This window comes from Pteropus medius, unplaced genomic scaffold (assembly GCF_902729225.1).
Source record: "Pteropus medius unplaced genomic scaffold, Ma_sr-lr_union100, whole genome shotgun sequence".
Classification (NCBI taxonomy): Eukaryota; Metazoa; Chordata; class Mammalia; order Chiroptera; family Pteropodidae; genus Pteropus; species Pteropus medius.
This window is the reverse complement of record NW_024340849.1, coordinates 28,279,020-28,294,706: the sequence shown is the minus strand read 5'-3', so window position 1 is coordinate 28,294,706 and position 15,687 is coordinate 28,279,020. Positions and strand designations below refer to the sequence as shown.

The 15,687-nt window shown below is 42.9% G+C and overlaps 1 protein-coding gene across 21 annotated transcripts in view; it reads left to right on the top strand.

Moving 5' to 3' along the window:
• Positions 1-15,687, top strand: part of FHOD3 (formin homology 2 domain containing 3) — a 422,036-nt gene that overhangs the window by 375,770 nt on the left and 30,579 nt on the right. For all 21 annotated transcript variants that reach the window (XM_039842750.1, XM_039842871.1, XM_039842880.1 and 18 more), the window contains 4 exons: positions 1,624-1,782; positions 11,272-11,454; positions 13,149-13,268; positions 14,007-14,168. In XM_039842750.1, the coding sequence (XP_039698684.1) occupies positions 1,624-1,782; positions 11,272-11,454; positions 13,149-13,268; positions 14,007-14,168 (624 nt within the window). The remainder of the gene's footprint in view (positions 1-1,623; positions 1,783-11,271; positions 11,455-13,148; positions 13,269-14,006; positions 14,169-15,687) is intronic.

Here is a 15,687-nt window from a genome sequence, read left to right as displayed (position 1 = left end):
CTGGAAGCTCATGGTTCAAAGCCGATGACCACACCCACAGGAATTGTTCCACCTGGCCACCAGGCCCCAAAACAGCTAGGATGCTTTCAATTATTTTCCTCACGAAGAAATTTTAATTTATTCCCAAGTGCATGTTTAAGGATCTAAAATAGAGTTTTAGTAATTGAGTTTGGAAGGGCTCAGTAGGACTTAAGGGGCCACAATCTGTTTCTCCTTGCCAGCTTCCAGCCTCTAATGTTGCAGCAAGCCAGCTTTTCCAGACAGCTCAGCTGCTTCCAGGCCCAGCCAGTAGGGTAGGCCTGAGCTCAGAGAGTCATGATGAGCATCAGTCAGCTACCCAGCAGGGGCCTGGCTACAATGGAGTTGGAGCAGCTAGCTCCTGAGGCTCCCCAGATGTGGCCCCCCAAATCGCCAGCTTTTTTTCTGGCAGTTCCCAGCAACCTAGACAAAGCCACTTTTATCTCCTTATCATCTCTTCCCAGCTCTAGACTAGATTCTAGACATTCCTTAGGGCCAAGCTTAAGTGTCAGCTCCTCCAGACCTTAACCACCCCTCACACACAGGCAGGTGAGTTAGTCATCTACCCTGCGATGAGTACCCCCCATCCTTTTCTTCTAGAGATCCATTGTGCCTTATTTATCATTGTCATCTAGGATTGTTACCTGAATGAAGAGTCATCCTTCCAGCAGTTTGTCTCCAGGGAAACCTGAACACAGTACAAGGAGCTTGCTGAGCCAGGCCACCCCTACTAACCTCCATGGCCACTGGCCCTTAACTTCCCAAGAACTCAAGGGGAAAGCTAGGGCCTCATCATTTCATTTCTGGGCAAGTGTTGGCTTAGCACCCCAAACACAGGAGTATCCAGGCCTGCAGGGAAGCCACACACACAGGGCTCTATGAGGACACCTGGACACTTCTTGCCCCATCCCCCTCCTTGGCCTCTAGGCCTTTTTGTCCCTCATTCCTCTTCACTAGCATGAGCCCTTTGGTTTCCCTTCTTTGAAAGGCCCCCCTTCACCCACCAGCTGCAGCTGCCCAGATGTCTAAGTGTGGCAGGTGCTCTAGAATAAGGGTCATAGGATGTTTGAATGGTGAGAGAAGCTTTTGAGACAATGCGGCCAGGGATCTAAAGGGGCTGCCTGGACGGTGAAGCCAGAGTCTCCTCGTCACGCCTATCTTCCTGGCATGTGTACCAACTCTCTCCATCTTCAGGCACACGCCGTCTGCACCAGGGCCACCCAGGGCACATTCTGACACCGTGCAGACTATGGGGAGGGAGTTCTGAGAAGTTTTAGTTTTGTTTCCACTGCTTTTATGGAAAAAAAACAGGTTTTTTTTTTCTTTCTTGCAAAATATCACATTTTCCCCAATTGAAGGAAAATCAATTTTATTTTGTAATGTGTCTGACTTGTGAAGTTCCGTTGCTGCCCTGCACTTGGCAGCTCCTCAGAGCTAATCCCCGATCTCTTTCTTCTGTGCTGAGCAGTAGCCAGTCCTTCCTGAGCTGACTCGGGGCCACTTGTCTTCATCTCTAAATAAGTAGTGAGTTTGCTTTAATAATGAAACACAGAAAGGACCAAAGACGATGCATTAATCTTGGATTCTCCTTGTTTTATCACCAAGAAAACTGCTGCAGATGGAAAAAGGCAGGAGATCATCGTCCTGGATTCCAAGAGGAGCAATGCTATTAATATCGGTCTGACCGTACTGCCCCCTCCAAGAACGATTAAGATAGCTATTTTGAATTTTGATGAATATGCCTTAAACAAAGAAGGAATTGAGGTAAGAGAAGCTCTATCAAGCATTATTTGTCTTCTGTAATACTTCACATATGTAAAGCATTACTGTGTCCAATATGACTTTCTCTGCAGGGTGGCTTGCCATTTTTCTGTCTCAGCCAGACTCTGAATAATGTTAATAATTCTCATATTTACAAAAAAAAAAAAAAAAAAAAGAACTTCTGGTGGGGTGGGGTTGGGGAAGGCCTCCTTTACCTGTGAAGTTCAGAGATCCTCGCTTGGTTCCTGTACTGACTTCTCTCTCACCACACTGCCTACCTCAACATGGAAGAAGAATGTGATAACCTCCCTAAGAGGCTGGTAGGGCCTTCTTTCACATCATTTCAAACTAAATATGTTTAATGAACAGTTTCAAAAGTAGGGCTTTCAGTGTGTGCTCACGTTCATGTAAATGACTATTTGTCTCTTGGCACTCGTTGGATGTGTAGATACATTTCATTTGATAAACTGAAGAACACAAGTCAACTTAGTCTTTACCACTTGTTCAACTGAATGGCAAAAATGGAGAGAGGTTGGGTGACTTGGCTGTGACGACGTGGATGGTAAGTGGCCTACCTGGAGCCACAGCTCACATGCTCTGCCAGGGTTCGGTGCTCTTCCACTAGGCCACATTCGCCCTTCACCCTGGGCCGGTGCTGGTTTGCAGCAAGTGAAATCTCCTCTCCTAACAATGGAGAAAAAATTAATGGAGCCAATGGCCCAGTCCACAGATTCCTACAGGTGGGCGATTTACCTCGGGGCCCACTGAGTTGGAGTGGGGGTATGAGGACATGCTTTGTGGCATTAGGTGACACCCATACCACCTATTAGCAAGGAGCTCTGGATTCTTTCAATATTCCTCCATAGTTGGGGTTCATTTATACACAGTCTTATTTGAAAGACTTGCAGTGGGGGGAAACCAGTGAGGACGCACTGTAGTGAGGGAGACCAGGCCCTTGACAGAAGAGCTGGACATGAGGAGTGGCCACCTTGCCAGGCTTGCCTCCAGCCCTGAGTGTGGAAAGGAGCAGAGCGGCATGTACGTGGTGGCATTTGAACCCAGCTGGGCAGGTGTGCCTTTGTGCTCTGGAAAGAGGAGGCCTCCCAAAGGAAACACGGTGTTCCCAGAGATTTACACTGGGTCGAGCAGTGTCCTTTCAAAATCCATGCCTACCTGGAACCTCAGAATGTGACCTTATTTGGAAATAGTCTTTGTGGATACTGTAGGTTAAGATTATACTGGATTAAGGTGGGCCCTACTCCCATGATTGATATCCTTATAAGAAGAGGGAAGTTTGGACATAGACACAGAGAGAATGCCACGAGAAGACAGAGAACACATGGAGAGACACGGAGAACAGAATGCCATGTGATGGTGGAGGCAGAGATTGGAGTAATGCCTTTGAAGCCAAGGAACACCAACGGTTGCCTGCAACCACCAGACACTAGGGAGAGGCAAAGAAGGATCCCTAGAGCCTTTAGAGAGAACACTGCCCTGCTGACACCTTGCTATCAGACTTCTAGTCTCTCAAACTGTGAGAGAACAAATTTCTGTTGTTTTAAACCACCCAGTTTGTGGAATTTTGTTACGGCAACCCTAGGAAACTAACACAAGGCCTAACACAAGGGAGAAACACATATACCCTGTTCCAGGAGCAGGTACAAGGAGGGAATTGAATTTCCTTCTGGATGGAGAAGAAGTTGAGCCCCATGCCACAGGGTTAGGCCAGGCAGCAGAGCAGGTGGATAGCCAGGGAGTGAAGGCACGTGCTTGATAGGGGCATGAGGTATAAAAGAGAGAGCAGATGACAGCAGGTAAATAGAGAGAGGGACATTAAGACAGTTGCCAGACAGCAACAAGGGGTCAGGCCAGGCCTTGGGGTGAGGTAGCCCTACTCTGGGACCCCCAGAGGAACAAGGTGGGCGAAGAGCATTGGCTTGCCATTGGGCAGGTGGGGACTGCCAACCTGGACAAACCAAGTGCAGTGTCTTTCATCTAGGACAAATGGCGTGGTGGGCCCTGACGCACATTGTGGCCATCCTATATGCAAAACAGTGTCTTTTAGAGATTACAAAAGCTTCAGATTTACACAGGGAGAGGCTTCAGATGCAGCCAGAGCCAGCCAGCCTGATTAAAGGAAAAGATGACAACATCCCCTTTTAAAACTATTTGCCCTTCTTGTCCTGAGGACTTGAAAGTCTATCAGGAGAGACTGATTCGTTTGAGTTTTGCCTTTGTTCTTTCCCGAAATGTAGACCTCCTTGGGTGGGGACAGTTTCAGAAACAATAAATTACTTAGATTTTAGAATGAATCAGATTACTTTTTCCTTTTCTGACTGGTATCCAGCTGAACACCTTTTTGATCCAAGAAGGACTAATGATAGCAACAGTAGTGATGATGGATATAGCAACACAAAACCTGACTTTCATAGATTTCTTCCTGTGGGCCAGGCACCAGGTATGTGCTTTACACAGATGCTCATCAGAGCCTTATGAGGTGCATACTGTTGTGTTCCCCATCTTAAGATTAAGAGAGCGAATCCCAATTTTAGTCTGTGCTGTAGTTCATAAACCAGTGAGAGGTCAAGCTGAAATAAGAGCTCTAGAGCCTGCGTCTAAAGTGCAGACCACAGGCCTTGGGGATGGCTGGCCCAGGAGGCCCATGTGTGCCAGAAAGAGTAAGAGGGAGTCTGAAAGGGGAGCGGGAAGATGCATGAGGCAGCGCAGTCCACTGCACAGTGCTGCCAACGGTTCTCCACCAGGAGCAGCCGACGTATGGAATGATATAAAGAGGACACCACGTAGAAAACCCTGCTAAGCCCTGAGAGTTTATTATATCACGAGTCCTCGGTAAATCCACATTCGTCACAACACATGGAGTTACACATTTTTATCACCGTTCTCATCTAAAGCAGGGTTTCTCGACGGCGGCACTACTGACATTCTAGGATGGACAGTTCTTTATTGTGGGAGCCGACCCGTACATTGCAGGGTGTTTAGCATCATCCCTGGCCTCTAGCCCCAAGCTGCCAGTAGTACCACCCCAGTGATGACAACCAAAAATGTCTCTGGGGACAAAATCGCCCTGAGTGAGAACTACGGATTTAAAGGCTGCCCGTGTGAATCCAGAAACTGTATATATTTTTGAACTCATTAGTCATGGCTGAAAAGAGTCCAGTGGACACCAGTCCTCTTGAAAAACATGGAATCCAAGCATTCTCAGCCATTACTTGCTGTCTCTGGCCACTGACCTCAGGGCCCCAAGGGGCATGCATGGCCTGCATCTGTGTGCTGAACCAGTGACACAGAGCTTATTCTCTAGGCTTGTTGTTCAAGAGTTAAGTCAGGACCGAGAAGAGATGGAAGCTGTGTCCTTACAGATCTTTGCTAATAAGATTTCTAGCTTGTGCACAGAAGGCCTTTTGCCAAAATGTCTGCTTCTCGAATGCAGGCTCTGTAGCATGGCACCACAGCCTAATAGGGCCATTTGAAACCTCCGTGTACCTAAATGTGATTAAGATATATTAAATGATGTCCTGTGGCTTTGCTTAGCAACCCAATGTTATGTATCCGGTTTGTCAGGTAACCTGAGAGAGTAGTTAACTAACTTCATTAAGGAAGTCATTTTCATAAGAAGATTAAATATTATAACATTATTCTGGGGACATTTCTAAGGAGTGGTAATGATATTTCCCCAAGAAACATGTCATTAAGGTATCACATATGGAAGTATGAAGAGTTTTCCTCTTTTCTTTTTTTTTTTGCTTTTCTAAGTTTTATAAAGTCTGTGTCTACTCAGAGAGTAGCACAATTGAATGGTCCCAAATGACATTTAACTTGGCACAGCTGACTGCTAGTCTTGTCATCATACTAGAAACAGAAGTTCCCTTTGGCCACAAGTACAAAACTACAGCAACTTTTCAAACACTCTGTGTTCTGCAGCCCCCATCCACAGATGCCCAAGTAGGTGCTGGACACACACACATGAGCCTGGGCACAGGCACCACAGTCAGCGGTGCCAGGGAACCAGAATGTCCTGATGGTCAGGGGCCTTAGCCATAGTTGAATTGCCATGAACTATGAAGCTGATTCTGGGAAATTGGGAATAACCCAATCAATGGGTCACCAGCGTTGCCTTGGTTGACCCAAGCTAGCTTCAGGCAAATCGCTTCATCTGCAAGTTTGATGCAATAATTTGTGCTTCACGTGCCTCACTGAGTAGTCACAAGAATAAGAAAAGATACTACCAAGACCCCTTGAGAAGTTAAAAAAAAAGTTCCCTCCATATTTGTGAGAACATGAATAGAAAGCCATTGTCTCATGAGAATATGCAAGTTGTATACAAACCGGGGTCAGTTCTAAGGGCTTCAGCTTTTTGCTGTTGTCACCAGAATCCTCGTGCTGGATTCTCATCCAGAGCTGTAGCCAGGGTTCTGTTCAAAACTCAAAAAGTAAAATAATCACTCATTATGGTCTCATCTGCAGGTGAATGAGATGGCCAAACCCAAAAGCATTTGGGTCCATAAAAAATGAGACTTATGCATTTTTCTCTGAAAAATGGCCTTCAGATACAAAAGCAAATATGCTTAAAGTTGTGCTAGATAAACACTGTCTGGGAGAAAGTGAAAAAAAAAAAACACTGAGATTATTGCATAGTGGTCTTGTTTGATATTTTTCTCTCTGTGGAAAAATAGCGATCATGAAATCATCAATAAATCTACCAACAGGGTAGAAGAGCAAATTAGAGGTTTTGTCTCATACTCATTCTCTTTCATCTGCTCATAGAAAAAAGGGCCATCACCTATCTCATAGGAGATAGCTTTGACCTGCTGGCCCACTGTCTTACGGCTATTTTATTGTCAGTGATGTTTTAAAAAAAAATAAAATAAACTGACAGATGGCAACCTCATAAATCTTCAACAGTGAACAAATGGTTTATATTAGTCAGAGAAGTGAAAAACAAAAGTAAGAGTGTTTGATTACTTTCCCAAAGGAAAAAAGCAACTAAAATCATCTCAGGAAAATGCCTTCTGAAGAAAGAAAAGCATTGACAATTTTTTGTTTTGGAATTCTTGTATATGTGTAAAACAATTTGAGCACGAAAAAAATTAAAATACAAACTTTAGCTAAGTGTTTATTTTGAAAACTAGTTGAGTTCAAATCCTGGGTGCTTTTAAAGACGTGACATCTGCTTGGATTGCTTTGTTTATTTTTTAATACCATCTGTGTGGACAGGTAGGATCAATAGCATGAGCCTGTGGGAGAGCAGGGAGCATTGTTACTGAACACTCCCATTCTCTCCCATTCCAGCCATATAATCTTGATATCTGGGGCTATGATGAAGAGAATGTTGGAAAAGGAGGTATCTGAGGGCTCACCTTCTATGGCCTGACCCCGAATGAGGCACAGAACACATACCTCCAATGTAGTTTGGCATTGCCGTCTTCTGATAAACGACCAAGACAGTCCTCCTTGATGACACCCTCATCAAACCCAGAGGACTGCCCTACCCAGATATGTCCTGAGGCACAAGCCTGTGGACACCTGCGTGTTTGCTGATTATGGTGTCAGGGGTCCAGTTGTTTATTCTGTTATTTATTATTATTATTATTATTATTATTAATTTGCATTCATCTAGAGTAAGATGGACCTTTTCAGTGTATAGTTCTATGAGTTTTAAAATATGTATAAATCTATACAATGACAACTACAGTCCCATCTCCCAAAATATTGTGCACTTGTGCTGTCCCCTTTCTAGTCGCACCTTCAGCCCACCTCTGGACTCTGGTAACCACTGATCTATTCTAATCACTATGGTTTTGTATTTTGGAGCATGTCACATAAATTAATCATTCAGAGAGTAACCTTTTGAGACTGGCTTCTTTCGTTCAGTGTGGCTGGTGCCTTTGAGATTCATCCCAGGTATGCTATGTACCTATAGTTTGTCCCTTTTTATTGCTGAGTACTCTTGCATTATAGGGATATGCCATTGTTTGTCTACACACCTGTTGAAGGATATTTAGCTTGGTCTGGTTTTTCGCAATTGTGAATAAAGCTTCTACAAGTATTGTACAAGTTTTTGTGTGAACGTAAGTTTTAATTTTTTCTAGGGTAAATACCTACAGTTGGAATTGCTGTGTCACGTGAAAACTCTGTGTTTAACCTTTTGAGGAACTGTAACTTGTCTTTCATTCTCTTAATAGTGTCTTTCGTAGAGAAAAAGTTTTTAATTTGGATGAAGTTCAATTGATCAGCCTGTTCCTTTTTGGTATCATGTCTAAGAGTTCGTTGCCTTACATGAGTCACAAAGATTTTTTCCTATGTTTCTTTCTAAAAGTTTTGTAGTGTTACCTTTTACTTTTAGATCTGTGATTTCTTTTGAGTTAATTGATGTGTAAAGTATAAAGTTTGAGGTTCTTTTTTTTTTTTTTTTTTTTTTTGCATAAGGATTCCAGCTGTTCCAATACCATTTGTTGGAAATATTTTTTTCTCCATTGAACTGCCTTTGCATCTTAGTCAAAATCACTGGACCATATTTGTATAATTTATTTTCGGACTACCCATTTTGTCTCATTGATCTGTGGTCTATCCTGTTGCTCATACTGTCTTATTACTATAGCTTGATAATAAATTTTAAAGTCAGGTGATATGAATCCTCCAAGGTTGTTCCTTTTAAAATTGTTTTGGTTGATCTGCCTTTACATATAACTTTTAGAATCAGCTTCTCTGTAGCTACACACACACACACACACACACACACACGCACAATTATGCTGGTATTTTGATTGTAATTGAGTTAAATTTTAGACCAATTTGAGGAAAATTAATATGTAACTCTGTTGAGTCTTTCAGTCTATAAACACGGTATATATCCCATTTATTTAGATCTTCTTTGATTGCTTTCATCAACATTTTCTACTTTCCAGGATGCAGATCCTTCACATGATTTGTTAGATTTAAACCTATGTATTTCAATGTAAATAGCATTTTTCTTAAATTTCAGTTTGTGGTTGTTTATTATCATTACATAGCAATAAGATAGATTATTCTGTGTCTTTACCTTATATCATGCAACATTATTAAACTCACTGTTTTATAGACTTTTTGTAGATCCCTGACAATTCTCTATGTATACAATTATGCCATCTGCAATAAGAAGAGTTTTAATTTTTTAAAAATCTGTATGGGTATATATCTATATATCTATATCTATACCTATATCTATATCTATACCTCCTATCTTGTTCCCAGTCTTAGAGGAAAAGCATTCAGTCTGTCACTACTAAGCATGATGTGAGCTGTAGATTTTTTATAAATATCACTTATCAGTATTGGGAAATTCCTTTCACTGCTGGGTTGCTGAGAGTATTTTTTTCATCATGAATGGATATTGAATTTTATCACAGATTTTTTTGCATCAATTGAAATGATTATGTGAATTTTCTTGTTCAGACTTAATCTGATAGATTAATTGCATCGATTGATTTTTGCGTATTGAACCAGCCTCGTGGTTATTATTTCTATCATATTGCTATGTAAAATATAGCAACATGTTTATATCTCTTAATATATTGACATTCATTTATATATTTTAAAATATTTTGTTAAGGATTTCACATTTAGATTCATCAAGGATCTTGGTCTGTAGCTTTCTTTTCATGTACTATCTTTGTTTAATTTTTGTATCAGCGTAATTCTGGTTTCACATAAAGAATTGAAAACTATCCCTCACCTGTTTGGGTTCAGGCCACAGGTTCTGACCTTGTGGACAGTGGTTCCATCATCAACTCAGTTTTCAAAGTTTTCAAAGACTCATTCAAGTCTCCAACTCTTTGATGTGCTATTTAAGGTCACATTCACATGAGAACCACTCAGAGGTGAGCCCAGAAATTCTTAAACAACTTTATACACTTGCTTTGCCAGGCTCTTCATTTTCTATGACCTCTCCAATACTTTCCAGTTCCCTGAGGCCTTCTGTTTTGGTCTTGCAGCTGAAAGCTGGGGTTTCCGTTACCTCATCTTTCCATCCACTTTCTGTGACTGTGCCCATGTCTGGGGTCAAGCTGAGGGAAGACAGAGAAGAAAAGCAGAAGAGATTTTCCCCACCTTCTTGGGACCATAGCATCACTAATTGGAGAGGAAAATTTCCTCCCTCAGAGTTTTAGGTCCCTCCCAGCCCCTGTGGCCACTGCTGTCACTGCTAGGAGATCCTTTCCATGCCTAGAGTCAGGATTGGAAGGTTCCATTTGAGTTCTCTCTGTCTGCACCTGATACCCTCTTCCCAGCTTCAGGCTACACTGAGTCCAGGCTGGGGAAGGCCAGAGGGAAAGTGGTCAGCTCATTACTAGTACAGCTGAATTTCCAATTCTGGTCTTCTTCCCCCATTTACCTGCCAATATTTATTTTTTAAGTCTTCAAATAGCTGTTCTCTGCAGGATGTTCAGGCTGTATAGTTGCATTCAGTGGGGCAGACAGGGTGGAGTGTACCTACTCCATCTTACCCAGAACCAGAACTCCTTCCCACTTGTTATCCGGGTGATTGCTATTGTAGAGCAGTGACCAAGGTCAGTTAGAATTAAAGAATTAACACGTTACAAGAAAGTATGGCACAAAGTGTGTTTCTTTGCTTTGATGCTAGAGAAGGAGAAATGAGGAAAAATAATGACATTGTAACTTCATATTATATGTGATGTGTCACATGATGGGAATATTTACTTTTTTTTTCAAATGTAATCACTAAGGAATTTGAATCTGTAAGAATCATAATTCTTCTGACGCCTTTTTGCTTCCTCTGCCTTCCACAATTCATTTTAACCAGAAGCAAATACAAGCAAAATGATATACTTTATTCATTAGTAGGTGGATATTGCTCTTTGTAAATAGCATCATCGTTTTTCCTCCATCAGACTTAAGTTTGATCTTATTTAAAGTGTTTTCATTTCTACATAAAATGTTAAAGGTGGTTCAAATATTTAAAATGATTAAAATTATATGTCTCACATACAAGTCAATCTGAATCCTTTGAAAATGATTTATTTTTGTAAGTTTTAAAATGAATCCATAAGAAGTACTAGAAAGCATATATTGCTGATATGTTTTACTCTATTTCCTGGGGAACAGGGAGTTGTTTTCTAACCTTCCATCTTATTCTTTCACCTTTCTTTCCCTTCCATCCCCATTTCTTGCTGAGAATGTCCTTCATGTATAAGACCTAGAAAATTTTGGGCAAGTTGCTTATGAAACATATTAAAGGAGAGAGAGGAAGAGAGGGAAATTTAAAACAAATTAATGTAAATTTAGATGCTATTCGGGCTTTCCCTCTCTAAGCGTATTTGATTTATAACAATGCAACACCTGTATATGATAACTCTGACAAGAGAATTATCTTTACTACCTGGTTGGAAAATTATAATATGATGTGGAAACATCGAAGGGATGAGATAGGTTCTATTACTAAGAGGGAGTATCTACTGTGTCATCCCATCTTTCCAGAAAATTCTAACAATGATTCCCACTGAAGAAGAGAAGCAGAAAATCCAGGAAGCTCAGCTGGCCAACCCGGAGGTGCCACTGGGCAGTGCAGAGCAGTTTCTCCTTACACTGTCGTCCATCAGCGAGCTGTCGGCTCGGCTCCACCTCTGGGCATTCAAAATGGATTACGAAACTACGGAAAAGGTAATCCCTTGGGAGGCAGCCAGCGGGTCCCACATCCCCAGGGTTGAGAAAGTCAGGGTGTGTGTGTGTGTGTGTTTTTTTTATCGGTGAAGGTGGTAAAGTGTCATTTTTGAGAGAGGGTTTGAGTTGATTATGATGAGGTCGTGTCTATACAAAGGGATCAGCAGCCTGCCAGTGAGGGGTTATTCTGAAGTGTCTGCCTGGCACCAGCCACAGACACTTGATTGTAGGTACCAGATGACTGGTTAAAAAAAAAAAAAGAAAACAATTTTTTTTCAGACTCTGTATGCTCATTGTAGAAAATTTGGAAAATATAGTAAAGCACAATATGGAAAGTGATCTGTAATCTACCCACTTGATGATAATCATCCACACTGCTGTTAACTATAGAAATTAGCAAGTCATTGGGTCCCTTTGAGAGCATATATCAGATGAAACAGATTTAAGAAGTTGAGAGGGGAATAGGAAGAAAGGATCTTGACAGCAAAGGCATGGGGAGACTCATCTTGAGTAGAAAGCAGAAGATGCAGGCATCCTCTCTGGCCTGGGGCAATGTGAGTATTTTTGCTGGCTGAGCAGAAGGAACCAGTGGAGTGGAAAAGGAAAGGGTGGACAGTGAGCTGGAGGTGAATGTAATTGAGAGGAAGGGCCCAGAGGAGACAGAGTCAAAGCATAGGTGGAGAGGCTGGGTGGCCTTCCTTTTTCTGCAAAGGAAGGAGCACAGTCCTATACTGAGGGTCACATAGGTGGCAGTAGGTTTGGGGGTCTTCAGGAGGAATCTGCAGTATTCAAATTCATCTGGGAATCAAGTAGGGCTGAAGAAACCTAGCACTACTATGGTAACTTAGCACAGCTTTGTCACAAGACCAGAGTGATTTAGGTGACTTTCTCTAGCAAAGTGAGGTAACTCATGGAGAAAACATAATTGGGTCAGCTTTGGTTGGAGATATATAGGGCAGAAGTTAGGCCAGAGAGAATGAAACCGAACTATCTAGCTTTGGGATACAGGCTAGAGATGAGGCTCAGTAAGAACATGGGAGTGGGGGTTGGTCACACAGTGACGGTTGAGAGGGACTAAGGCCATGAGGCTACAGGGCAGGCTACAAGTCTGAGAGAGTACAAGTTACAAAATTAATGGAAGTAAAGAGGATGGCGGCCTTCTAGAAAGTAACCTAGGCTAAGAGGTGACAAGCCATAGCATGTCTAGAAGGGAAGTAAGAGACTTGGGTGGTCTAGGGACAGTGAGGCCACAGTTTCCGGTGCTATCTGCCTGGTAGGAGAAAGGCAAAGAAGACTGTGGTCCAGATTCTGAAGGAACATGTGAGGGAGGAGTGTCATAGAAGTCAGTGATGCTGAGAAGAGAGAAGGAGAGGAGGGTGTGACCTAAAGGTCCTGCTTGTGCTTGGAGGATGGGCAGGAACAGGGGGAAGAGCATTTGTCACCTCAGCACAAGCTCCTGTTAGCCATAGGTACCCATCTGGCCTCCACTGGGGAGATTTGGGTGGCAAGACTTTCTTCCTGATGACTTTTGGCATCTTTCCATAAGAAGGAGCATGTGCCTATCACATAAGATTGCCTTACAGTAAAGAGAACTCCAAAGTACTATTATTATTTTGTACAAAAATTAAAGAGAACAAAAGAAAGGCAAAATTTACATGCTTTTTCATCTTCTTCCAACTTTTTTTCATTGAAAGGAAGTGGCAGAGCCACTTTTGGACCTGAAGGAAGGAATAGACCAATTGGAGAACAATAAAACCTTGGGCTTCATCCTGTCTACACTCTTAGCCATTGGGAACTTTCTAAATGGAACTAATGTAAGTCTTTCACATGCCTTATCCTCCTACCTCCCTTGTCACAAAATTCCTGCCCTTCACGTGCCAGTGGAAGTCATACCTCTGGTCCTCCAAAGCACAATTGACAAATAACTTTTGTATTTTCATGCCGAAGATCTAGAAAAAATTTTGTCCTTAAAATATCAGAGCCTATTTATTTGAACCTGTATCTTGCTATAAATAAGAAAACTAGAAAAATACAATATTCCTTTAAAGCTTGGCTATTCTCAAAATTGACATTGGAGCTATTTTCTTCTAAGCTGGTTGTTGTTGTTTTGTCTGATGTATATAAATACAAGCACTTGTTTTTGTCATTCAAATATCTGTGCTTATATGTATTAAAAACAAACTTTTTAAAAAAATTGGCCTATTTTTGGCCAGTAAGTAAAATGGCAGTAGGGCAAAGGGAGAAAAAAGTCGTAGATATCCAGATGGCAGAGACCCAGCCTCACGGAACCTTGATTTAGAGGTAGAGCCCTGGGAGACCCTGTGGCTGATGGTCTTGGTGGGAAAGAGCTGGAGGCTCATTTCATTCTCAGTGCGGCTAGTCCATGTGTGATCAGCTACAAATGATAGATCACGTGGCCTGAGACGTTTCAGTCACAGAGGACCTAAATATTGGGCTTCTCCAACAGGGCATTGATTCTAACCATTTGTGCCTTTATAAGAGTCTGTGTAAAACTTGATCTTCCTGCCTTTTATTTAATGTTCACCTAACAGGCCAAAGCATTTGAGTTAAGCTACCTCGAGAAGGTTCCAGAAGTCAAAGACACCGTACACAAGCAGTCTCTTCTCCATCACGTGTGTACCATGGTGGTGGAAAACTTCCCAGACAGCTCCGATCTGTACTCAGAGATTGGGGCCGTCACCAGGTCAGCCAAGGTATGTGTTGTGGACACAGAGTAGTGGCTATGCCTTTCTCTCAGGTGTTGGGTCTCTGTCAGTCATCTCTGCAGTGCACAGGTTCTAGTAAGTAAAATGCCTAGGTGCTGCCTGCATCCCCTGCTCTAGAGTTTGAGAATATGACTCTTCTCGTGCCTTTTCTAATGGACTTTTAAGATCATTTTCCCATCTCTGGTTCTCCATCAGATTCTTTCCTACTGAGGTATGAAAGGCAAGCCTGTCGTCCCAGGCCTAACCCCTGCGTCCACTGTAGAGCAGTATTACTTACCAGGCCAGATTCTGCAGAGTGTTAAAACTCCCCAGCTTGTTTTAGGTGGGCAAAAATGTCAAAAAGATGCCATCTGGCTCCTCCTAACACTTCCATAGGACCTTATGGTAAGGTGTCAAACAGGGAAACAGCATGCCTGGTCCCCTGCACCCCACAGATCGGCCACCCCTGTGATCTTACACAGAGGGAATAGTGTGGCTGCTCAGCTGCAAGCTCTTAAACTTACTGCATTAAAATCTTCATGAACTTATAATTTATTAGAAAAGAGACAGTTGCAATAGCTGGACAGCCAGCTGCCACATGGCAGGAGTATCACTGAGGCTGAACAACTCCAGAGAAATCCCCAAAACAGCAGAACTGGGAGATGTGAGGACCTTGGGAATGACAGGAGCCTCATGGGGAAGAGTTGAACAGGGCCCAGGAGCCAGGCCAATATGGTGGGCACTCCTGGAAACACAACCTGGGCTAAGGAGCTGAAAGCAGAATGACCTTTAGCTCTGGGATACATTAGAATCTGGTATGAGAAGAAGAGAGAGTGATGGGCAGAAGGGGGAGGAACGGGGAAGAAGCTTTGCTAAGCTCCCTCCATGGAGCTCTCCCTCTCTCTCCCTTCTCCCACAGAACTGACCTGTAGGGACCCTGAAGCTGGGACCCTTCTTCACTTGCCTCAGGAACAATAGACTGGCAGCTGTCAGGTACAAGGAGCAGGTGGCCCCTGAGGCAGCCTGACAGTAGATCTGCCCTGAGGCAGAAGGAGGCATAGCCAGCGATCCCCCAGTTCAGGGGGCTGACAAAGGGCTTCTTAGAAAATTGCCTCTATTTCACAGGCACCATTACCATGTTTACTCCATGCCAGGCACTATTATGAAGTATTTACAAATATTACTTCAGTATCCTAACCAAGGCAAAAAGCCCTGGGTCCTCCAATTGCTGCCCTGACACCCACCATGAGCACCTTCTCAGAAGACAGCTTGTTAGGAATAGCTGTATTTGAGACAAAATCTGCCTGGCCATCTAGATTCATCTTGGTCCTATTTCCAGAACCACCCAGAACAAATCGGTTCCTTTTTTACATGTGGTCCGTTGTTCTTTCCCAAGGCCTTCCCCTGAGCAGAGCCTGCTTGTGACCAAAGTAGCCCTGGCCTAGAAGTCCTGACACCAAGCTGGCCTCCAATGATTGCCACAAGCAACCCCTCAGTATCAGATTTTTCCCAAAAGATGTTTAGTTAT